This window comes from Myotis brandtii, unplaced genomic scaffold (assembly GCF_000412655.1).
Source record: "Myotis brandtii unplaced genomic scaffold, ASM41265v1 scaffold244, whole genome shotgun sequence".
In the NCBI taxonomy this organism is placed as follows: Eukaryota; Metazoa; Chordata; class Mammalia; order Chiroptera; family Vespertilionidae; genus Myotis; species Myotis brandtii.
In genome coordinates this window covers 3,203,337-3,228,173 of record NW_005359225.1, presented here as the reverse complement: position 1 = coordinate 3,228,173, position 24,837 = coordinate 3,203,337, and the positions used below count along the sequence as shown (strand labels likewise).

The 24,837-nt window shown below is 40.0% G+C and overlaps 2 protein-coding genes across 10 annotated transcripts in view; one reads left to right on the top strand and one right to left on the bottom strand.

The window, feature by feature from the left end:
* The window catches only part of C2CD3 (C2 calcium-dependent domain containing 3), a 122,725-nt gene extending 100,434 nt beyond the window's left edge, over positions 1–22,291 (bottom strand). For 4 of the 6 annotated variants that reach the window (XM_014540426.1, XM_014540427.1, XM_014540428.1 and 1 more), the window contains exons 1-5: positions 22,013–22,257; positions 19,739–20,008; positions 12,237–12,394; positions 5,838–6,061; positions 4,830–5,077 (exon numbers count right to left, since the gene is read on the bottom strand). In XM_014540426.1, coding sequence (XP_014395912.1) covers positions 4,830–5,077; positions 5,838–6,061; positions 12,237–12,394; positions 19,739–20,008; positions 22,013–22,067 — 955 coding nt within the window. In that variant the 5' untranslated portion in view covers positions 22,068–22,257. Of the gene's footprint in view, positions 1–4,829; positions 5,078–5,837; positions 6,062–12,236; positions 12,395–19,738; positions 20,009–22,012 lie in introns of all 6 variants that reach the window. The other 2 variants (XM_005867082.2, XM_014540429.1) reach the window with 1 other exon arrangement.
* Positions 22,292–22,480: 189 nt separating this feature from the next.
* The window catches only part of PPME1 (protein phosphatase methylesterase 1), a 62,493-nt gene continuing 60,136 nt past the window's right edge, over positions 22,481–24,837 (top strand). For 2 of the 4 annotated variants that reach the window (XM_014540424.1, XM_014540425.1), the window contains exon 1: positions 22,481–22,788. In XM_014540424.1, coding sequence (XP_014395910.1) covers positions 22,688–22,788 — 101 coding nt within the window. In that variant the 5' untranslated portion in view covers positions 22,481–22,687. Of the gene's footprint in view, positions 22,789–22,817; positions 22,924–24,837 lie in introns of those variants that run through there. The other 2 variants (XM_005867079.2, XM_014540423.1) reach the window with 2 other exon arrangements.

The following is a 24,837-nucleotide window of genomic DNA, read 5'->3' as shown; positions in this document are numbered from 1 at the left end:
TTGCTACTTCATAACTGTAATGTTGCTACTGTTATGAATCGTAATGTAAATATCTGATATGCAGGATGGTCTTAGGCGACCCCTGTGAAAGGGTCATTCGACCGCCAAAGAGGTCTCGACCCACAGGTTGAGAACCACTGCTCTAGGAGCCAAGTGGCCCCTGGCTACAGCCAGCAAGGAAATGGGACCTCAGTTGTACAACTGAAAGGAACAGGATTATGCCAACAAGAATGACCTTGGGACAGACCTTCCTGATGATAACTTGGCTTGGCTGACCCTTTGATTTTAGCCTCTGATACCCTATGCAGAAAACCTAACCATACCTTGCTGGATTTCTGATCCACAGAACTGTTAGCTAATAAATATGGGTGCTGTTTTAAGCCACTAAGTTTGTGGTAATTTGTTATGCAGCAGCAGGAAACTGCTACAACCATCAATGCCATACCCAAGAATACTAATTGTTAACATTTCAATATATTCCTTATATAGGCATACCTCATTTTATTGCACTTCACTTTATTGTATTTCACAGATAATGTGTGTTTTATAATTGAAGGTCTGTGGGAATCCTGTGCTGAGCAAGTCTATCAGTGGCATTTTTCCAACCGCATTTGCTTACTTTGTTTCTTTGTCAGTATTTCAACTTTTTCATTACTATTACATTTCTTATGGTGATCTGTGACCAGCGAATTTCGATATTACTATTATAATTGTTTTAGGGTAGCATAAACCACACCCATATAAGATGGTAAACTTAATCAATAAATGTGTGTGCTCTCACAGCTCCATCTCCTGGTCGCTTCCCTATCTCTCTTCCTCTTTTCAAGCCTACCCATTCCCTGAGACAACAATATTGAAGTCAGGCCAATTAACAACACTACAATGGCAAGTGTTCAAGTGAAAGGAAGGGTCTTATTTTAAGAAAGTGCCATAGCCACCCCAACCCTTTCAGCAATCACCACCCTGATCAGTCAGCAAGCCATGAACATCGAGGCAAGACCCTCCACCAGCAAAAAGATTATTAACTCACTGAAGGCTCAGATGATGGTAGCATTTTTAGCAATAAAGCATTTTTTAATTAGGTGTACATTATTTTTTAACATAATGCTATATAGATTTAACAGCACATTTTAAATAGGCTGTAGAATAGTGCAGAAAACCTTTTATGCACTAGGAAACCAAAAATTGCATGTGGCTTGCTTTATTTAGATATTTGCTTTATTATGGTCTAGAACTGAACCCAAATACTATCTCTGAGGTATGCCTGCACTTTATATATACAAAATTTTTCTTATGCAAAATGGTACATATTATATATACTGCTTTGTAACTGCTTTTTCACTTCACTATGTGCATAACCTTTGTCTATGTAAATAATGGCTGCACAATATTCTATTCGGAATTCATTTAAAGTATTTTTTTTGTTAATCTTCACCAGAGGATATTTTTCCCACTGATTTTTAGAGAGAGTGGGAGGGAGGGTGAGGGGAGAGAGAAAGAGAGAGAGAGAAGAGAAGAGAAGAAGAGAAGAGAAGAGAAGAGAAGAGAAGAGAAGAGAAGAGAAGAGAAATGAAGAGAAGACACATCGATTGGCTGCCTCCTGTATGCACCCCAACCGAGGCCAGGGATCAAACCTGCAACCAGATACATGCCCTTGACTGGGAATCCGTGCATGGGCTGATGCTTTAAACACCGAGTCACACCGGCCACGGCAGTATTTCTTTATTCTCTCTGAAGGATATGTTTATTTTTTATTATTTTTTTAGAGAGAGGGGGAGGGAGGGAGACAGACAGAGACATCAATAAATTCTTTATTTTTTAAAGCATTATACAAGTCTCCTTTCCCCCCAATGATCTACTTACTCTTATTAGAAGGAACTCATCTTCTTTAGAGCTTTACTCTGTTACCTTCTGAATGAGGCCTACCTTTGTCAAACTATGTAAAACTAACACCCCCTCCTCACACCTTACTTGCTTCATATTTTTCCATTGCTATTATTACCATCTAACACTATGTACTTATTTATCTAGTTTATCATTGGTCTTCCCATCTAGAATATAGGATCCATAAAGCAGGAGTTTGTGTGTTTTTGTTTTGTTTTTAATTTACCATTGCTGTATCCCTGACACCTACGAGAATGTGAGACACTGAATAGGTACTGAAAAATAACTGCTTAATGAGTGGACAAATATCTTTCTCAAAATCTGGTGTCCAGGTCTACACAAAATATTCTAGGTATAAGCTGTTAAGTGCTAAGTATGGTGGGACCATTTTCTTTCTTATTAGTATAGCCTAGGTTGCATTAAAGACTAAAATCCTAAAAAAAAAAAAAAAAAAAAAAAGATGAAAATCCTATCTAATGATAGACAAACATGGTAATTGACCGTACCTTTGCTACGCCTCCCATGGGCTAATGAGTGTGATATGCAAATTAACCACCAACAAAGATGGCGGTTAATTTGCATACGTAGGCTCCAAGCGGTGGAGCGAAGCCTGATGGCCCTGGGCTGGCGGAGCAGCGAGGCCTCACATCCCTGGGGCCGGCGGAGCAGCGAGGCCTCATGGCACCGGGTCTGGTGGAGCAGCGAAGCCTGACGTTTCCGGGGCCGGCTCCGGCCAGAACTCGGCCAGAGTGAAGGCCTGGGCCCCGGGTGCCGGAGGCAAACTGGTGCCAGCAGCCAGGGGAAAGGAAGGCCTATTGCACAAATCTCTTTGTGCAACAGGCCTCTAGTTAATCTATAAAGCAGTAATATGCAAATGAGGTCGAGACTCCGTAAAGGTCACGACCAGCTCAGGAGGAGGGGCCAGGATCGGCCCCGAGCCTTAGAGAACAACACGCAGGCACAGCCCAGAGCCTGAGAGATCAACAGAGGGGCGCCTGCTCCGAGCCTCTGATGTGGCTGGGGGCAAGCCCCCAGCAGACGGACGGACGGACACACACACACACACACACAGCGCCTGCTCCGAGCCTATGCAGCTGAGGTCACCTGTCAGGGCTGCGAGGGGAGAGGAAAGCCTAGGCTGCCACGTGTACCAGTGCCCAGGAGGTGCTTGGGCCCCTTGGTCTGAGGAGTTTTCTCCAGGGAAGTCTCCTGGTTGCTTCTCTGGTCCCGGTCAAGGGAAGGAGCCAGGGGTGGGGGGAAACGAGGCCAGGCCAATCCGGATTTTCCAATTGTTCCTGCTGTGTGTTTGCTCCAGGAGCTGGCAGGAGGAAGTTCTCCACACAAAGGCAGGAAGGCAGAGGTGCTCTGTGGCAAACGCAAAGGCCCAGCAGCCCTGGGACAGCCCGAGGGTCTGCAGCACAGAGCGCTGGGCAGGGCAGCCACCGCAGGGGCCATCCCTGGCACCTCTCACCCCTCCAAGGGCATCAACTCGGGATGTCACAGACGGGAAAACAGACCCAGACAGAGTTTAGACCTGCCCAGGCCACATAAAGGCTTCCAATTCAGCACCCTCTCCACGCTTCTTCAAGTTCACAACCATTGACTGAACACGTTTTATCAAGTTCCTAGAAGGTGGTAATCTCTCACAAACTGTGGTTTTAAGAGGGTTCCCTTTTAGATGTACACCTTTACAGAGCTTTTTGGAAAGGGGAAGATGACTGAGGGCAAAAAAGATGTCTTCATGAAGGGCCTAGAATGCAGGGCCCAGCCCCTCCTGCTTCAACTCCCAGATGAACAAACTCAGGGTCAGAGAGGCCTGGGGTGTGGTTCAGTCTTTTTAACCCATGCCTGCATCCCAGACGCTAATGACAGTGGCAGCAGCGGTGGTACTACTCAGGGCCCGGCCTGGCCATGCCGCCCTCCCCCCTCCCCCCACAGGGCAGGCCCCAAGCGGATGGACACACACACACACACACACACACACACACACACACACACGGCTCCTGCTCCGAGCCTCCACAGCCAGACTGCGGCTTAGGACATCCCCTGAGGGCTCCCGGACTGTGAGAGGGGGCGAGCTGGGCTGAGGGACCCCCACCCCCCAGTGCATGAATTTCGTGCACTGGGCCTCTAGTAGATTATAATCAGAGTATATTTTTAAAAATAGGGGAGCAAAGACATTTCAATTTTACAAAGATAAACAAAATTTTTTCATGAAAAAAGTACCCTTACTAATGTAAATTATGTACCCAGTTATTTCAAAGATTTTTCTGCTAATGCTGCAGACTTTCTACTTTGGAAATTTTACTTGTGAGGATGGAAACAAATTCTTGTCATGCTCTCAATGTCACAGAGATATATAATTGACCATAACAGTGTAATGTAAGTTACCTCATTTCCTTTAAAATACCAATCCCTAACTTGAGATAACCTGATCCAGTTCCTATTTGCTTTTTTATTTCAGTCTAAGCCCTTACATAGGTAAAGTGACTCCTTTCTACTTCTGTTTGCCTGCAAGTCATATTTAATTCCCAGGCTTAAGATCAGCAGTTGCTGTGCACTGAATGTTTCCCTCTGAGACCAGTTTTCAGAATGTGAAACAGATTTAGTACCAGCCTCTGCACAGTCATACAAGTAAATGCTGGTATTGAGACAAAACGTTATTTGCCTTGAATTACTTCAGTACAAATAGGAACTAATATTTTTCTATGATAAAGGATTTCCCCCATCACCAGGTTTCTTTCCTAAACCTACAATTATAAGCACCTAGTATTTAGAAGTAACTTAATGGTTTAATAGAGCTGCCTTTAAGCGGTGAGAAATTCTGGGTTCTTTTATTTGGCTATTTAGTTCAAACAGAAGTTTTGGTTCTCTTTGTAGGCTGGCTAACAAGCAGCGTAATCCCAATAAATATATTTTAGTCTCAGTTCACAACATATACATACCCGAAAGAAGGTCCTTGGTAGGGGGATTGCTTGAAGAAAGAATGCATGAGTCACTGTGACTCTTGGCAACTGTCCTAATTTGAGGCTGCAATTCAGAACTGTTGAGAAGAGACATCTGTTTCTGTGGGGCTTTGCCTTTCAGAGCCATAGACTCTAAGCTCTGCCCTGAATTAAGATGGTGCTGTAGTCCAAAAAAAGAGTCTTTTATTCTATCAGAGTTCTCTGCAAAGTACAAGTGGTCCTTTCCCCTGTTTTAAAATAAAAAACATCAGCAGTTTATTCTCCATATGGTAACATTCCACTTGTCAGATACAGAAAGTGGATCAGTGGTTTATAGAAGTAGCAGTGTATCTTAGATTTTGTAATCTGTTTTTCATGTCCCAAATGAAGTAAGTAATAGATGCTTTGCCTACTTCTGTGTGGTTGTGGCTAAAGTGCTGGGCCTGACACAAAGCAAATGCTTCAATATTATTTAAAATCAAAAGCTATTCCTCTTACTCTATTCTGTTTCACAAAATACTGCCTTTCCCTCTTTCCTCATGGACATCTCATGTCATCTGCACATGACAGTCATACTTATTTACCTGAATGTTGGCCTCCCCACTAGACTGTAAGTAGACCTCAAAAACAGGAATTATGTCTTATTATTTTATTTTTCAATGTCAGTTGTCTTTCAATAGTTTATATTAGTTTCAGGTGTACAGTACAGCGATTAAACATTATATAACTTACAAAGTGATCCCCCCAATAATTCTAGTACCTACCTGGCATCATGTTATTGTTATTATAATATTATTGACTATACTTCCTATACTGTATTTTCCAACCCCATGACTGTTTTGTATGTCTTATTAATTCCTATGCCCAGTAGTTGGTACTGGACAAGTCACTATTTGCTAAATGAGTGCCTACCTTTAGTCTTTTACCCAATCACAAAATGAAAGACAGAAATTATGAGTGCAGTGGGAATTAGCTGACAGACTGACTGGTATTAGGTGTGGTAATTACCTTGGAGTGGTTGATCTACTACTATTGGCTGTTAATTCTTTTCCATTAATTTTGGTGGTAGATATCCTGCGAGGTCTTGACGGAACCAGAAACTGGGTATTGCTGGGTTCAGTATATTCTCTGAATCCCTCTTCAGATAAAAGTACACTTTCTGTCATGTCAGTGGTAAGAAGAGGGTTGTAGCTGTCATAAGTTTCTGACAGAGGCTCCAGGGCAAGTGAGACCTGAAAGAGACATGTCATATACGAGAACTTGTCTTTAGTATTGACTAACTTTGAGACTCCTTGCTTACTATAAATTAACGCCCCCCATTCCTTATAGGACCAAGTTATTCCTGCCTACCTCAGAAGCCTCATTTCTCACTGTTCTTCCCTCCTCCAACCCTCTCTTGTAGGTAAACCAATTACTTAGGGTTCTCTAAATGTACCTTATATTCATTCCCTTATGCCTTTGTACGTGCAATTTTGTCAGTATTACTTTTTCTGTGTAAACTTATTTGTATCCAGGAAGAGATGTCATAGCCACTCCCTTCTTCATGTTTCTGCTTACTCTGTATCCATCATATAACCATCTCTTATTGAACACTTTACTATAAAACAGAAGCTGTGCTAAGTTCCTCACACAGAAAAGCTCATATAACACTGTCAGAAAAGTATATTACCCTAATTTGAAAATTACAAAGAACCAAGAGAGGCTTAGAGGAGGTATTTGTAACTTGTAGCTTATTTTTCATCCTGATTATGAAATCCTTGAAGGCATGGACTGTCATATTCTTTTTCTGTGGACTAATTAGCATAGTACACGGTGTACAAGTCTAGTATGCCTAATGACTAATAAACTGAACAATAGAAGAGTGACATTATCTCCCATGTCGTCATTGTTAGAGAAAAATAAGGCCCTCGTTCTATGCTGGGAATAAGGCAGGGTGAGGAGGGAGAAACACTTAGACAAAAAGTAATCACTTGAAATTTCCTTTATCATCTCATTCCTGTGAGTTCAGGTTCCCCATTAAAAGGTTCTCCAGTCATCTGAAAAGCTAATGGAGAAAAGCCTAATGAGGAATAGAAAATAAAATAGATTCTAGAGCACAACTCTACACAAGAAAGTTGAATATACTCCAAAAGAAAAGAATAGCTGTATTGAAAGTTCAGTTACAATAACAAAAAAAGCAGCAGGAATTATTTAAGCAGCCAAAGAGAATCAAACAAAAATGAAAGATTGCAGTTAGATGCTTTAAGATGTCTCTGGGAAGGTCAATGAAATAATCTGGGCAGAGAAACTGCTAAGGCACAGACTCAATAAAACATACTTGGGTCTTAATGAGAATTCTGTTCATGAATCAAATAACATAGTCTTTTAAATCTATTCATCATCAATCTACAAAAACAACACACAGGAATGCAGTGGGACAAATACTCTGCACAGTGATCATTGTAATAGCATCACATAAAATCCTGGCTGCCCAAATGTGAATGCCAGCAAGTGTTCCCTTGCAATTCATCACTTGCCAAAAGACTGAAAATGTATTCTAGAAACAAAGGAGACACTGAGAATAATTGTTGTGTCTCTGGCCTTAACATTGACCTGTTGGCTGGCCCACCACTGAGTTTTGCTTTTTCCCTAAGCCAGATTTCTTTTTTTGAAGGTTTTAAACTACAAATTCAATTTATTTAATAGTTTAGAGGTCTATGCAAGTTATGTATTTCATCTTGAGTGATTTCTGGTAGTGTGGTTTTCAAAGAATTGATTTATTTTATATAAATTGTCAAATTAATGGAATTGTTTGTAATATTGTCTCAATGTCTCTGTGTTATGTAGGTTGCTGTCTTTTTTACAGTAGAATCAAGAGGAAAGTGAAATAATTCTTGTACTAGTATTCATAAAAGAGAGAACTAGAGACCTATAATTTTCAAAAGAAATGGAAGAAGGCATTTTCTTTATGGAAGAGAATATTCCTAATGACGAAATAAAGCAAACAAAATGAGACTATCAAAAGTTAGCATTTATGAAACAAATTACAGAAGCATAATCAGTATGTAGAAAAGATGCATGATGAAAATGGAATAAACAGAAATGTATTGAAATTTAAGCAGGATTTGTTTTTTAAAAATAAAATAAGTGGTATTTCTGACACAAAATTATTAAGATAAAAAGCTTTTTAAAATATATATTTTTTATTGATTTCATAGAGGAAGAGAGGGAGAGAGAGACAGAAACATCAATGATGAGAGAGAATCATCGATCGGCTGCCTCCTGCACACCCCCCACTGGGGATTGAGCCTCAAACCTGGGCCTGTGCCTGACCGGGAATCAAACCATGACCTCCTGTTTCACAGCTCTATGCTCAACCACTGAACCACACCAGCCAGGCTAGTCTATGTTTATTCAACATTCTAAAGGTATTATTGAATTGTCTTCTGACTCCTATTCCTAATATTTCTATTCAGAAGCCTGAAGCAATACTACTTCCCAATTCTTTGTATGTGACTCTCCCTTTCTCTGGAAGCTTATTGGATTGTCTTATTTTTAATATTCTGAAATGTCACAATGTTTATACCTTGGTGTAAGTTAGTTTTCATCCATTGTGTTATACTCAAAGGGCCATTCTAAAAAAAAATTTTAATATGAAAAGTGTTTTTATTAAGAAAAATTTAAAACACAAAATTAGAAATAATTGGTAAAATGAACTCAGGTATTCATTATTCAGTTTCAATAATTATCAACACATGACTAATCACATTTCATTTATACCATTGGGATATTGTGACACAAGTCCTAGATATCATACCATTTCTTCTGTAAATACATTAGTAATAATATGAGGATTCTTTCCCTTTCCAGAACATAAACATGTTACCATTAGCACATATAAAGCATTAATAATATTTTTAATATTGTCAAAAATTAAGTCAACATTCCAATTTCCCTGATTGTTTCTAATTTTTTTCATAACTGGGACCTCAGTAGCTTTTTAAATATGAAAACGGATATATTTAATACTGGGAAGTAACTGAACTACCTGCCAGAGTCCAATACTCCTTAAAGGAAAAAAAAAATCAAGTACAGGACATGTAAATTCACAATGTCCAGTATGCAATCAAAAATTACAAGAAGCAGGAAGAGCCCTACTATCTCAAGAACACTGAAATCAATTAAAACAAACAAATGACAGACAGTAAAAGTAATAAATAGGATCTTGAAACAACTATTATATAGGTGCTCTTAATGCTCAAGGATGCAAAAGAAAATATGAATGTAAAGCAAAAAATAAATTGTACATTTAATATATGAAATTTGTTACTGGGTTGATCATTTCCTAAATTATATAAATGTTTAATCACTGAGTTGTACACCTGAAACTAATATAATATTGTATGTCAACTGTAATTAAGAAATAAAAACTTATTTTTAAAAAAGATAAACTTAAAAAAATAAAATTTGAAAAATGTAACTTTTTAAAAAATATATATTTTATTGATTTTAGAGAGGAAGGGAGAGGGAGAGAGAGAAACATCAATGATGAGAATCATTGATTGGCTGCCTCCTGGGGATCAAGCCCGCAACCCAGGCATGTGCCCTTGGCCGGAATCAAACCTGGGACCCTTCAGTCCACAGACTGACGCTATCCATTGAGCCAAACCAGCTAGGGCAAAAAATGTAACTTTTAAAGAGATGAAAAACAGTATCTGAAATAAAAACGTGATTGATGGGATTAAGAACAGATTAGACACTGTACAAAAAAAGATCAGTAACAAAATTCTAGTAAATCGGATCCAGCATTTTTTTTCTGGGGATGCAAGGCTGGTACAATATCTACAAATCAATAAGTGTGACACATCACATAAAAAAATTGAGAGACAAAAATCACATAATCATACCAATTGATGCAGAAAAAACATTTGACAAAATCCATACCCTTTCTTGATAAAAACTCTCAGCAAAGTGGGAATAGAGGGAGCATATCTCAACACAATAAAAGCCCTATATGACAAACCTACAGCCAACATCATACTCAATGGGCAAAAACTAAGCCCATTTCTCCTAAGAACAAGACAGGGATGCCCACATTCACCACTCCTGTTCAACATAGTACTGGAAGTATTAGCCATAGTGATCAGACAAGAAGAAGAAATAAAAGGCATCCAAATTGGAAAAGAAGAAGTAAAACTGTCATTATTCGCAGATGACATGATATTGTACACAGACAACTCCAAAGACTCCATCAAAAAACTACTAGACTTAATAAATGAATTTGTCAATGTAGCAGGATACAAATCAACACCCAGAAATCTATGGCTTTTTTATACACCAATAATGAACTCACAGAAAGAGAAACTAAAACAACAATCCCATTTACCATTGCACCAAAAAAATTAAGATACCTAGGAATAAACTTAACTAAGGAGGTAAAAAACCTGTACTCGGAAAACTACAGGACATTGAAAAAAGAGATAGAGGAAGACATAAACAAATGTAAGAATATACCGTGTTCATGGATAGGTAGAATCAACATCATTAAAATGTCCATACTGCCCAAAGCAATCTATAGATTCAATGCAATCCCCATTAAAATACCAACGGCATACTTCACAGACATAGAACAAACTCTCCAAAAGTTCATATGGAATAAAAAAAGACCCCGAATAGCTGCAGCAATCCTGAGAAAGAAGAACAAAGTTGGAGGGATCACAATATCAGATATCAAGCTGTATTACAAAGCCTCTGTTCTCAAAACAGCCTGGTACTGGCACAAGAACAGCCATATAGACAAATGGAACAGAACAGAGAACCCAGAATTTGACCCAAGCCATTATGCTCAATTAATATTTGACAAAGGAGGAAGAGCATACAATGGAGTCAACACAGTCTCTTCAATAAATGGTGTTAGGAAAATTGGACAGATACATGCAAAAAAATGAAACTAGACCACCAACTTACACCATACACAAAAATAAACTAAAAATGGATAAAAGACTGAAACATAAGATGGGAATCCATAAAAATCTTAGAAGAATCCATAGGCAGCAAAATAGCAGACATATGTCATAGCAATATCTTTACCGATACAGCTCCTAGGACAATGGAAACTAAGGAGAAAATAAACAAATGGGACTCCATCAATATAAAAAACTTTGGCAGAGCAAAAGAAACCATCAATAAAACAACAAGAAAGCCCACTGCATGGGAGAACATATTTACCAATGTTATCTCCGATATGGGTTTAATCTACAAAATTTACAGGGAACTCATACAACTTAACAAAAGGAAGATAAACAACCCAATCAAAAAATGGCAAAGGACCTAAATAGACACTTTTCGAAAGAGGACATACAGAAGGCCAAGAGACATATGAAAACATGCTCAAAGTCACTAATCATCAAAGAGATGCAAATCGAAACGACAATGAGGTACCACCTCACACCTGTCAGAATGGCTATCATCAACAAATCAGCAAACAACAAGTGCTGGCGAGGATGTGGAGAAAAAGGAACCATTGTGCACTGCTGGTGGGAATGCAGACTGGTGCAGCCACTGTGGAGAACAGTATGGTGTTTCCTCAAAAAATTAAAAATGGAACTCCCATTTGACCCAGTAATTCCACTTCTAGGAATATATCCCAAGAAATCTGAAACACCAATCAGAAAGGATATATGCACCCCTATGTTCATAGCAGCACAATTTACAATAGTTAAGATTTGCAAACAGCCTATGTGCCCATCAGCAGATGAGTGGATTAAAAAACTGTGGTACAGCTACACAATGGAATACTATGCTCCTGTAAAAAAGAAGGAACTCTTACCATTTGTAACAGCATGAATGGACCTGGAGAGCATTATGTTAAGTGAAATAAGCTAGCTGGAGAAAGATAAATATCACATGATCTCACTCATTTGTAGAATATACTGAACAACATTAACTGATGAACAAAAATAGAGCCAGAGTCATAGAAGCATCGAACAGACCATCCAACCTAAGAGGGAAGGCGGGGGTGGGTGGGTGGAAGGTTAAGAGACCAACTAAAGGACTTGTATGCATGCATATGAGCATAACCAATGGACATAGACAGTAGGGGGTGAGGGCATGTGCTGGGTGGTGGGAGTAGCTGGGGAGAGGTCAATGGGGGAAAAAAGGAGACTAACGTAATACTTTAAACAATAAAAATAAAGAATTTTAAAAAAGATTAGTGAATTTGAATATCTAGCAATAGAAAAAAAATATCAAGAATAAGTGGGAAACAAAGGTATGTTATATACCTTTGGGTAAAAATCTGAACAAAGGTGTTAAGTGGGAATTAACATGGTATATGGGAGTCATGTACCTACCTATCCTACAAACAGACTCACCTATTTGTGCTCCCAAATTTTTATTCTATGCAACAAAGAACTAAAATATCTTTACCTGGAGTTCTCCAAGTTTCTTAGATGTTGGTGAAACAATGTTGAAAAATCCATTGATATGATGGGTTGGAGAAAGCTTGGCTAATCCATTGATCTGAACTCTACCAATTGGAAGATGATCAAGTTTGGTGATTACTTCCAGCACCAGCACAGCCATATCTAATCAGAAACAATTATAATACAGATACTTTCATTTACTTTTATTTTTTGAAGTGAACAGAGGTATACATTAGAAAAAATTTTTTTTTAATATATTTTATTGATTTTTTACAGAGAGGAAGGGAGAGGGATAGAGAGTTAGAAATATCGATGAGAGAGAAACATCGATCAGCTGCCTCCTGCACACTCCCCACTGGGGATGTGCCTGCAACCAAGGTACGTGCCCTTGACCGGAATTGAACCTGGGACCCTTGAGTCCGCAGGCTGACGCTCTATCCACTGAGCCAAACCGGTTAGGGCTAGAAAAATTTTTTTACATTAAAAAATCATTTTATTTTCAGATAAACCATGCACTTATCATATCATTCTGGGGTAGAAGGGAGAGTGAACCCATGATTAACAGAACAAAGTTTTAGAGAAGAACAATAACAAAATACCTTGCGTGGAGAAAAAAGAATTACATTGAACAAAAACATTTAGCATATCAAGTATTTGATTAAAAATTTTCATTAACAAGAGTATTTTTAACTTATTTGGCAAGAACTCAGGCTTTGCTTTTGAAATATAAAAAGCAGTAACTCTTAGTTCTTTTATTCTCACCATTTCTAGTTTTGAACTAAACGAAGGGCTTCTCTTATATAAATGCAAGTGTTAGTCCCTGCCTCCCAGGAGTATCTAATTGCTTACTCCTTGATTGTATCTGGAGTACTGAAATACTGAGAGCATTTGGAACTAATCGGAATGAAAATAAACTCCTTAACTGTACTCTTCGGTTAGTTGCTCAAACTTAATACCGTCATGGTCATAATTTATAGCAGAAGAAATATAATGCATTCATTTGGAATCTAAGATTCTTTCAGGACAGTATAACTTCTGAATATTTGTTTACCAAAGTTGAGAAAATGATTCATTTTCACTATAGATTCAATACTGTAGTGAAAAGAGCATAGGAACTATAATTAGAAGACCTGTGACTGTGTTATAGTGCCAATATTAAAAAACTACTTCTGTGTAAGCCAGTTATCTGTAAAACAGGAATCATAATATAGCATGACTATATGAGATGGGTGTTACAAGTAAAACATAGCACAGGGTCCTCTCACATGGTAGATCCTTAATGACTGTTATAGGTCTTTAAGCAAATTACCTATCATATCACATTCCCTGTCTTACCTTCCTATGGAAGTTATCTGCAAATCATGAGCTAATAAATGTAAAAGTGCTTTGAAGACTATAAAATGATGTGCATATGCAGAATAAGGGAAGCGTACAAACATTTTTTGGTTATTTACTAACAGACAGGCTATTCCATGTCTCATTAATTCTCTTAACAACTTACGATACAGTATTTCTATCCCCATTTGAGAATAACACAGGCTCATAGAAGTCATGAACACTCCTAAATTCACCTAACTGTAGGTCACAAAAATGGACTAACACTCAGTTTGATCTAAATATAAAGTACACTATACCATGCTGCTTCATTATTCATCACTTCTAGGGAGAAAAAACATTAATTCTTAATAGATTTCTGACTTCTATGCTTCACTTTTCCTGTGGAATTATTTATATTATTATTTTTATATTTTTTAGCAAGAGAAAATAACCAAATTTAATATTTACACATGTATGGGAACCCTACATACATGAGAGAATCAGAGACCCCATATGCAGGAAAGGTTCAGACATAGAAAAGGGGGATTAAGGTATATAAGACATTCTGTGAAATTAGAATCCTTATTGTTCAGCTTTCTTCCCACCCCCATTGTCTTTCATAGACCAACTAACTCAATCCTATCTGATTAAAGAGAGGCAAAAATCAAGTGATGAGACTGAGTGAATTATTGCAATTTTCAATTTCTACTCTAATCTTCACATGCTTCAAACATTTTCAGGGCTGCGATTTCCCATAATGAGATCAAGAATAAGGGAGGAAAGATGTCAGAAAAGAGTATGAGACATATCTCAGAATCCTATAATCCAGCGGTTCTCAACCTGTGGGTCAAGACCCCTTTGGCGGTTGAACGACCCTTTCACAGGGGTCGCCTAAGACCACCCTGCATATCAGATATTTACATTACGATTCATAACAATAGCAACATTACAGTTATGAAGTAGCAACGAAAGTAATTTTATGGTTGGGTCACAACATGAGAAACTGTATTTAAAGGGCCAGAAAGTTGAGAACCACTGCTAATCCCTCTATTTCCTAAGGCATTATGGCACAACAGAAACAATGATCTTGGATTCAGGACATCGCTGAAATTAGGGTTGGTGTAAGGGTGACCTTTACATTTTAAATCTTTAAGAACTTTTTGTTAAAGAATGTGAAAATACAGTAGGAGGAATGAGAGAAAGACACTGGAAGTGTATTAGAATGCATATTGTGAGGCCTCGTATAATTACAATGGGTATTAGCCTCACTTTCTAGGTGATGAATTTGAGTTTCAGAGTTAGAAGTGGGACTTACTCAAGGTCACCCGTATACCAACCCTAATTAAAAACAAAACCAAAAACAAAATGCCTCTGTTCAGAATAAGATAGATATAAAGAAATGAGTAGCCCTAGCTGGTTTGGCTCAGTGGATAGAGCATCCACCTGTGGATTGAAGGGTCCTGGGTTTGATTCCCATCAAAGGCACATGCCTGGGTTGCAGGCTTGATCCCCAGTAGGGGCATGCAGGAGGCAGCCGATCAATGATTCATCATTGAAGTTTCTATCTCTCTTTCCCTCTCCATTCCTCTCTGAAAGCAATAAAAATATATTTTTTAGAAAAAAGAGTAAAATAACCCTAGCTAGTTTGCTCAATGGTTAGAGCATGGGGTGGGGAATATCTGGCCCACAGGCCATTCAAGGCCTGAGAAATCATTTGGTCAGGCCCTTCCAAGGCATTAGGGATGAGTTATTAAATGTTTGGCCAAATATAGCAGGCTAATTTTTAAGCTGATAAGTATGGCTCTAGAATGACGTTATAAATATCCAAATGACCCTTGGAAAAAAAAGGTTCCCCACCCCTCCGTTTAGAGCACCAGCTCACAGACTGGAAGGTGGTGGTTCAGGTCAAGGATACATACCTTGGTTGTAGGCTTGATCCCGGGCCCCAGTTGGGCGCATGTGGGAGGCAACCAGTCAATGTCTCTCTCTCACATGATGTTTATTTCTCACTCTCTCCCTCCCTTCTACTCTCTAAAAATCAATGGAAAAATATTCTTGGGTGAAGATTAACAAAAAAGAAAAGAAAAAGAAATGAATAAAACAAATAATCCTACCTACATCACAGGGTGATTTTAAACATCAAATAAGATAATGGACTTGAATTATAAAATGCTATACATTTTCATTTGTTCTTTTATATTATTTTTATCTGAGGAATTCGTATAATCTCCATTTTACTGCCTTCCTCTTTCCAACATGGATCTATTCATGCTTTGTGCTAATATGAGACAATATATTTATTGGTTTACTTTATGAACCTTATTTTCTTTTAAATGAGCTATGCATACAAAGGAGTACATAAAATAATAATATCACACATCTTAAGAAATAGTTATAGCCCTAGCTGGTTTGGCTCGGTGGATAGAGCGTCGGCCTGCGGACTGAAGGGTCCCAGGTTCGATTCTGGTCAAGGGCATATGCCTGGGTTGCTGGCTTGATCCCCAGTGTGGGGCGTGCAGGAGGCAGCCAATCAATGATTCTCTCTCAGCATTGATGTTTCTCTCTCTCTCTCCCTCTCCCTTCCTCTCTGAAAGCAATAAAAATATATATTAAAAAAAAAGAAATAGTTATACTTTCTCCAAGTTTTCATTTAGAGCACATACTCATGTAAACCAATGTTGTGTCTTCATTTTCTTTTTTAAAAAAAAGACTTTTTTATTTCTAAAAAATCCTTTAATGTAAGATCCTTTTATTTTTTTGGTTAATCCTCACCTGAGGATATTTTTTCCAATGATTTTTAGAGAGAGTGGAAGAGGGGGGGCGGGGGGGGGGGGAGAGAGAGAAATATCGATGTGAGAGAGACACATCAATTGGTTGCCTCCTGCACATGCCCAGGCCAGAATCGGGCCTGCAATGCAGGTACCTGCCCTTGACTGAGAATCGAACCCAGACCCTTCGGTACATGGGCCAATGTTCTAACCACTGAGCAACCGGCCAGGGCTTCATTTTTTAATACACATATACTCATGTTTACAGTTGGGCCATCACTTACAAGGTTTATCTCATGTGTCTCCTATTCAAATGCAACCTTCTCCAAGGCTTCTTTCCTAATTAGAATAATAAAATTTTAGTATTGACCCATTTGGTGGTTAACCCCTTCAATTTATTAATGGGAAAATTAAGACCCAGGAAGATGAAATGGTTTGCTCAAAGTCTAGCAGCAAGTTGGTGTAGAACAGAAGTAGAATTCTGGTTTCCTAGTAGCTTATGATAGTTTAGCCCTTATTAATTTCTTGGAATATTCATATAGTACTCATTGTATGCACCAGATAATCAAGTATTTAATTACACACTATTTGGTACTGCTCACTTTTGTTTCATATATGTCAGTTTTGTTTTTTTCAACAAATCTTTAAGTTCTTTTTGATTAGAGGCTACATCTAAAATCTCTGTGTTCCCCCTCCCCCCCAAAAAATAAAATAAAATCTCTGTATCCTCCACAGTGCCCAAGACTTCATATATGTATGCATACAATACACACACACTTTAAAAAAAATAAAACCTGTCTTCATTTTTATTTTTTCCAGCAGCTAGTTTGCTGGAAAAGTAAATAAAGAATAGTCAGAGTGACTATAAAATACAAATTTCCTGCAGTTTTGGATTTCTACTCAGATTCTCTCTCTCTCTCTCTCTCTTTAACCTTCTTGGTATTTGTTGGTAGGGTATTTTTTCAAAAAAATCTATTTCTCAATTGCAGTTTATATTCAATGTTATTTTTTATGAGTTTCAGGTGTACTGCATAGATAGTGGTTAGACAATCATATTCTTTACAAAGTGGAACCCCCAATATTTCACCTAGCCACCTGGCACTGTACATAGTTATTACAATGTTATTGACTATACTAGAGGCCCGATGCACGAAAATCGTGCAAGAGTAGGCCTTCCTTCCCCTGGCATCCGGGGCCTGGGGTTCCCTTTGGCACCGAATTAGTTTGGAAGGATGTCCGGTCTAATTAGCATATTACGTTTTTATTATTATAGATTCCCTATGATGTACTTAAGACATTATATTTTTATAAGACTCACATGCACTCATATGTGCCAGGTACTGGAGCAGTAATGCCACAAAATTTTTTTGTTTAATCTTCACAATAATTTCTTCTAGGTAAGTGCTATTATCCCCATATAACGAATAAGAAACTGAGGCTCCAAGATCTTAAGGAGCCTTCCAGCATCACCTAGCATCCAATCCTAAAGCCAGAATTCAAATTCAAGACTGTCTGACTTCAAAACCCATGCTCTTCTCATTCAGTCAGGCTGCTTTTTCATAGAAAGGGCAGCCATTTGATCTCATTTCACAGATGAGGAAAAAGAGGGTCAAAAATGGGAAGGGGCTTTCCCAAAATCCCACAGCCGATAACAACCTAAAGTTCAGATGACAAGTCTAATGCATTCTTTTTTCATTGTTGTTAATCCTCACCTGAGGATATTTTTCCATTGATTTTTAGAGAGAGTGGAAGGGAGGGGGAGAGACACAGAGAGAAACATTGAGGTGAGAGAGACACATTGATTGGTTGCCTCCCCTATGAGCCCGGACCAGGGCCAGGGATTGAGCCTGCAACCTAGGTATGTGCCTTGACTGGAATCAAACCTGCAACCCTTCAGTCCACAGACCAATGCTCTATCCACTGAGCCAAACTGGCTAGGGCTAATACATTCTTTATTTTACCACAGGATGCTCAAATAAGTCTCTGACCTGTTAATTATCATATTAACAGATATTTTATGTCTTACTGAAGAATTTCTAATCACTCTTCATTTGTTAAAATTATATAAAATTACCACCTGCGGATTTAAGTTTTAGGTCTATAGTACCTGAATATCTATGGGTATCCTTTAATAGCACTTACCACTTTCTACCTACTATTATAATTAAACTCTGTGAATTTAGTTAGAATTAGATACTATTCTGATTATACTTTTATTCACATTTGTAATCCCATAGTGCCTAGCACAATATGTAGCACATGTAAATATTCAATATATATTTTTTGAATTACTGAATTTTTATTGTTCTTTACATTTGATGTTTTCAAAATGTTTTCTTGATAGAATGTAAGCTTCTTAAGGACAGATCTTTAATTAAATCTTTAATCTTTAATGCACCTTTGGCTTTCCAGTATTCTTAGCCCAACAATGTTTACACGATAAATGCTTGATTTTTACTGACTTAAACTGGATTGATTTGATAAATAACCTCACGATCCAAAAATGTGTTTATGTGAAAGTCCGACCGAAATATTGAAAAATAATACAGTACATTTAGAATATTTTCCTTGAAAAGAAATGAAGAAATTTGGGCTTCTGGATTCTTATAGAGGGATCCTTCCCTTTTTAAAAACCTGTAGTACTAATTCACTAAACTATTCATTTAGCACTTAGTATGTATTCTCTTGTAATGTTAGTAAATTTCATGTCTATATCTTTTTTCTTTGAGCATAATGTAAGTCCCAGAGCAAAGACTATAGTTATTACTTAAAGAAGCATGATTTGGTGAAAAGTTTTGGTGTCAGACAGAAGTGGGTTCAAATCCTAGTTTTGCCATCATCAACTATATAACCTTAGAGAATATTGATTTAATCTCTGAACCTCAGTTTCATCATCTATAAAAGAGATAAAATATCTATCTTGCAGGGTTATTAAAAATTAAAAATAACATGAATCAATTGCTGGCGCATAGTATACTCTCAATAACGATGGCCAGTATAATACCTCTTTGAGTCCTCAATAATTAACAATGCCATAGATACTAGGTACATAGTAACGCCTATTGCTAACAACATTACTACATGCTTATCCTATCTAATCCTACCTAATAAAGATGGAATATGCAAATTGACCATCACTTCGAGACAAAAAATGGTGGTGCCCACAACCAATAAGGAGGGAATATGCAAATTGACACAACAAAGATGATGGTGGCCGGGCCGGGACACTTGCAACGGCACAGGCGTTCTGCCCCGCCCCAGCCGCTCCAGGCCTCTGGGCAGTACGAAGGCAGAAGGCGGCTCCGGGCCGGAGCGAAGGCGGTGCCAGCAGCCAGGGGAAGGAAGGCCTATTCTTGCACGAATCTTCATGCATTGGGCCTCTAGTTAGGTCCATAGGTGAAATGATAAGACAAAAGCATACCTGTTAGATAAGAGGTAAATTGCTTTGGACCACAGCGAACAGCATAACGTGTAGTTGTTCTCACAGCTTTTGGTTCAGTCTGCAATGTGTCCGTGGGACAAAAGAGGGTTCCATCTGATGTTTCTCCCCACCATCTCACTCGGACAAGTACACAAGAGGGAGGCTTTGCAATCTTCCATATGACTTTACTAACAGTAAGTTTCAAAAAGCAGCGTAGCTGGCCTTCAACTAGAGGTGGTAGGCTTGTAGATGGAGGAATGTCACTCAAACCTGTGGAGGAATTCAAAAATAACAAGTCAAGATTTAGACTAAATACAGAAAATATATAATCTGCTTTTTGAATAAAAATACACAAAAACAGAGAGCAGACTTATCCTATCTATCCTAATAAAGGAGAAGTAACTAACAAACCAGACCATAGAATAGCCTATTTGGGTCCCTTAAGTCATCCTGGTAACAAATTAGTATTTAGGGTTTGATTCAGGTTATTATAAGAACATACTAAGTTAAGACATGCAAATCTCAGTAATTGAAAATTTTCTTCCAAGTACTGTTGATTTGATTATTGCAAAGTCCACAATTCTTAATGAAGACCACCTTAAATTGTCTATGTTTACTTTCCTGCCCAATATCATACAGTTAACGAGTACAGAGGTTATATTCTTCAGGTTCTACACTATTTTTTTGGCACAAAGTTGGGTTCGTAATATTTACTGGCTTTCAGACAAATAACAAAATGTAACTGAGGCAATTAATCATAGCTTTCTATAAAACTCTCCTTTAATGTTTCTAAGCAACACTCAGAGATATAAGAAACCATTCCTACATCACACACACTTTTCTATTCCTCTGACTTTTCCCTTGGGGAGTGGGTAGGCCTCACAAGAAAATACACTGGAGCCTCTCAGATGAGATATCTATATAAATGCCTCTTCAGATTTCTGAAATGAACACCTTCTCTGTTCTCTACAGAAAAGAAAAAAAATCCACCATAATCTTTGTGGATAACTAGTTTCAATATAAAAGTTGTACACAGGTGTATATATGAGCATTACTACATGTGTATATGGTATAGCGTGTAGGGCATTCTTGTGCTATTTCTATTTTGATTTTCCTATCAACCAAATAAACTTGACTAGTTTGACACAGGGAGCAGCAAAACTGACCACTTCCATGCTTCATCATTCCTGGGAGGAAAGGCACTGCCTCAAAACTGTTTAAATATCTGTACACGGTTGGGTAAGAGTCATTTCCAGCCTGCAGCTTCCGTCCTCACCCCTAATGTATGATCACTATTTCTATCATCTCTTTGCATGTAATGTAAAAAGGCAGTCACCTGATTTTTTTTTTGTTTGTTTTTGAGGCAGCCCTGTGTGTAGAGATTCAATTTCCAGTTTCCTGATCTGCCCTGGGTTCTTAGGGTGACTGTTCTCACTGCAGCTAACATTTTCCCACTCTCCCGGCGAGCTGTGTCTCTCCGAGGGCGCTAACCTGATGATAACCTCTTGCTACCTACACACTCTTCCATCATCTCAAATCCTTCAGAGAGCCTCCTGCCCTCATCCCCACTCCCACCCTACCTACCACACGTGTAACTCCCCACTCCTTCCTCTCTCCCCACAACTATCCTTCCCCACTCCCGCCTGAAGCCCCTCATTCTACTAATACTTACTGAGTCCTATTTTGTGCAACTTCTTGAGGACTCAGTAACGTATAAAGCAATGGCCCTTGCCTACTGGGATTATTGACATACTCCCCTCCCCAACTTATGCTTCTTCCGTCCTATATGGACCTCCAAAGGTATATCCTCACACACGTTTAACTTGGTTATTAAAAGCCCGCCCAAGTCATGGGGATGTAATGCATGCCGCGGTGACTGTAGGTAACAGTGTATTATACATTTGATAGTTGCTGGAGACTAAGATAATGTTATGTCAATTATGTCTCAATTTCTAAAAAGTAAAAGGAAGAAAAAAATCTGTAGAATGTAGAAGCGTCCTCCCTGTACCCTTTAGCTCTCACTTCGCCCCATTTATTCGTCCAGTTTGCCGTCCCCACCCCACTCCAGCCCCTATTTCCTTTCCATTCGTTGGAGAGCCAACTGCCCTCTTTTTAAACCTGATTCCCTGGTTATTCTTCCCCCTCCATCTCCACTCCCCCCCCCCCCCTTTTTTTTTTACAGGCAGGTGTGGGGGTCTCCCTAGAACAACTTACACCCTGCTTCCCTAACTCCACCCTATTACGCTTTCCTCCACCTTCGGCCGCTTAGGTTACCTCCTTTCTTGCGGCCACGGCCGCCCCCAGGCCCCTGGCCTTTCCGTTGTTTCATGACGAGGTCGAACTTTTCTTCACCAACTCAACTGCGGCCCCAGCACCTAAGCCGTAGCCTCCCGCCATCCCTTCCCACCGCGCCTGCGTTCCCCGGCAACGGCGCCGCTGGGCAGCCTGGGAGGCACAAAGCAGCTGCTTTTCCTCTAACAGTCGGGGAAGCGGTGAGAAGGGAAGGCGCCAAGACTCCGTACCGCCAATAGACTGCAACACCCACGATGCTTTGCTACTCTACCTCTGCGGGGTTGGACGCGGTCGCCTCCAGCTGCGCAGGCGCAAAGGGATACATCCTTTGAGGACTCCATTGCCCAGAGTGCATTGCCACCAGGGGCGCTTCTCTTTCCGGCGAGGGCCGTGGAGTTCTCCGCTAGGGGTCTGAAGGGTCCGCAGACTCCGTTACCCAGCTTCCTTTGTGAAGTTTCCTGTTGCGCACTTCCGTTGAAACCGCCTGAAGAGAGTGGGTGGAGTTTACGGCGCCGGTGGTCGGTGGGTGGTGCTGCAGCTTGCCTGGGTGCTGTCCAGAGGCGACTGGGAGCAGCTAAAGGGGCGAGCTGTGACCAGCTGGGCCGCACCTCGCCTGGGACTAAGCTTTGGCTCCTGTGTGACTGCGGTCTCCCCTTCATGTCCGCCCTCGAGAAGAGCATGCACCTCGGCCGCCTGCCCTCTCGCCCCCCTCTACCCGGCAACGGAGGCAATCAGAGCGGAGCCAAGATGCGAATGGGGTACGTAACCCGGACCCCTTCTTCTTAGAGGCCAGGCCTTGGCCGTTGGAGAATGGTGGTGTCTCTGGGCGTTTGGAGCTGCACAGCAAGGGAGGCTAAGGAGCGGAGAGAATGGTGGCGGCGGCCTGGAGACGTGTAGGTGGAGTAGAACCCAGGTGTGGGCTCTCCGGGAGGCGTCAAGTTGATGGAAATTGGAGGACAGATAGGATTGAAGGGAGAAAGGAATAAGGCAGAGAGACTTAGGAAGCACCTACAGAGGAAGGGATGGAGGAGGTTTGAAAAAAGGGAGTCCAGCGATGACAGAGGTGGGTTGGAAGCTGCCAGGGAGGGCGGAGGGAAATGGGGAATGACTGAGAGAAAAGTTGGGAGTCAGGGGAAGCAACTTGGGAAAGATTTAGGAGGAGGAGAAAGACGGTGAGAGCTAGATGTTAGAAAAGCTCTGAGAACCGGAGAGCCTCTGAAGCAGGGTGAGAGAAAGAAAGGAACGAGGGAGCAGGTTTGGGTTCTAGAGAGGGTTCTCCGAGGTGTCAGAGGCAGACTCGGGGAGTTGGGAGAAAGGAGAAAGCTGGGGGGAGAGGCCCGAGGAAAGATGGATCCCACAGCCAAGAGGACTGTTGAGGGTGAGAGGGATGCGATGAGAAGGGAGGGCAGAGAAGGAGGGGAGGGGTGATGAGGGCGGGCACCGAGGGGGTTCGAGGAGCGACCGTGGGCTCTAGACATGGAGAAACCGCGAGGAGCCGGGTTTGGTTTAGTGCACGGGAAGCTTCAAGAGGAAGATGCGGGCAGCTAGCTTTTGCCAGGCAAATAGGTCTGATGGAAGCCGTGTGCTGAATTGAAAAAAACAGAGTTAATGAAGCATTGAAAGTAGCTACTTAAAATGTTTCAGGGAGACCATTTCCAGGGGAGGAGGGAGCGGCGTTGCAGAGAGAGACGCGGCATTTTAGGCTGCTGAGTGGCTTGGGCCAGGTTGGGGGATACGGAGGAGGTGTAGGAGGGAGCGTAATGAGTTGAAGGGGACAGACAGGGTTAGCTGCTGAAAAGCAGAGAGAATTGAATGGGCAAGTTGGTTTGGAGGGGTGTTGGTAGCATCAGACAGGATTTTGGAAACGGATGACTGCACAGAGGAAAGGGGCTGGAAGGATACTTGGGGAGAAGGTAGTCAGACAGAGGACGTGTTCAGGAATCTGGAGATGGATTTGGTAGATATTCTTGGGATTGAGGACCAGGCAAGAGAAACCTCAGGCTGTGAAGAAGTGATATATGTACAAGCACGGATGAAAAGGAGATGAGGATAGGAGAGTGTACTGTGAAAGCAGGCCCTAACTAACAATGAAGAGCAAGGAAAATCCTGTGAATTAAAACAGTAGGAGCTGGTGAGAATGGTTGGAAAAACCAGGGAAGGAAATTAAGAATTGAAGGGGAGACCTGACGGTTGATCTACAGTAGAAAAATGAGAGAACCTTGACAGGAAAAGATAGGCCAGTTGAGGCACAACAGAAAGAGGTGGTAGAAGGCTACGTTTAAGAAAATTGTTTTAGCTTTGGAAGACAGAAAGATAGGACTGTAACATGAATAATAAGGAGGATTTGGAAATTGACCCATAACGGGTTATTTGGGAAAATTACCTGGAGTATAAAATTAATGTAACATTTATTGTTGATATGTAGCTTAGTTGTTGCCTATCTTCATCTAAAATTTGATCTTTCAGTATACCAGCACTCTGATTTAAAAACTGTGCCAAAATATTACCTTTTTAATAGCTATACATGCTTCAGATTAGTTTAATTAGAACTCAGCTTCTCACTTTGTCAAATCAAGTTCTCTGAAGAGGAAGAACTGAAGGAAAATACTAAGAGAAAATAAAGGGAAAATCTGCTGATTAGAAGATTGTATAATTGTTAGTAACTTAGTCTTTAAGTAGATGTTTGGTCTTCTCAATTTAGGTTAACTGCTTATCCTGGAAAGTATTCTTTTTAAAAAAAATATATTTTATTGATTTTTTACAGAGAGGAAGGGAGAGGGATAGAGAGTTAGAAACATTGTTGAGAG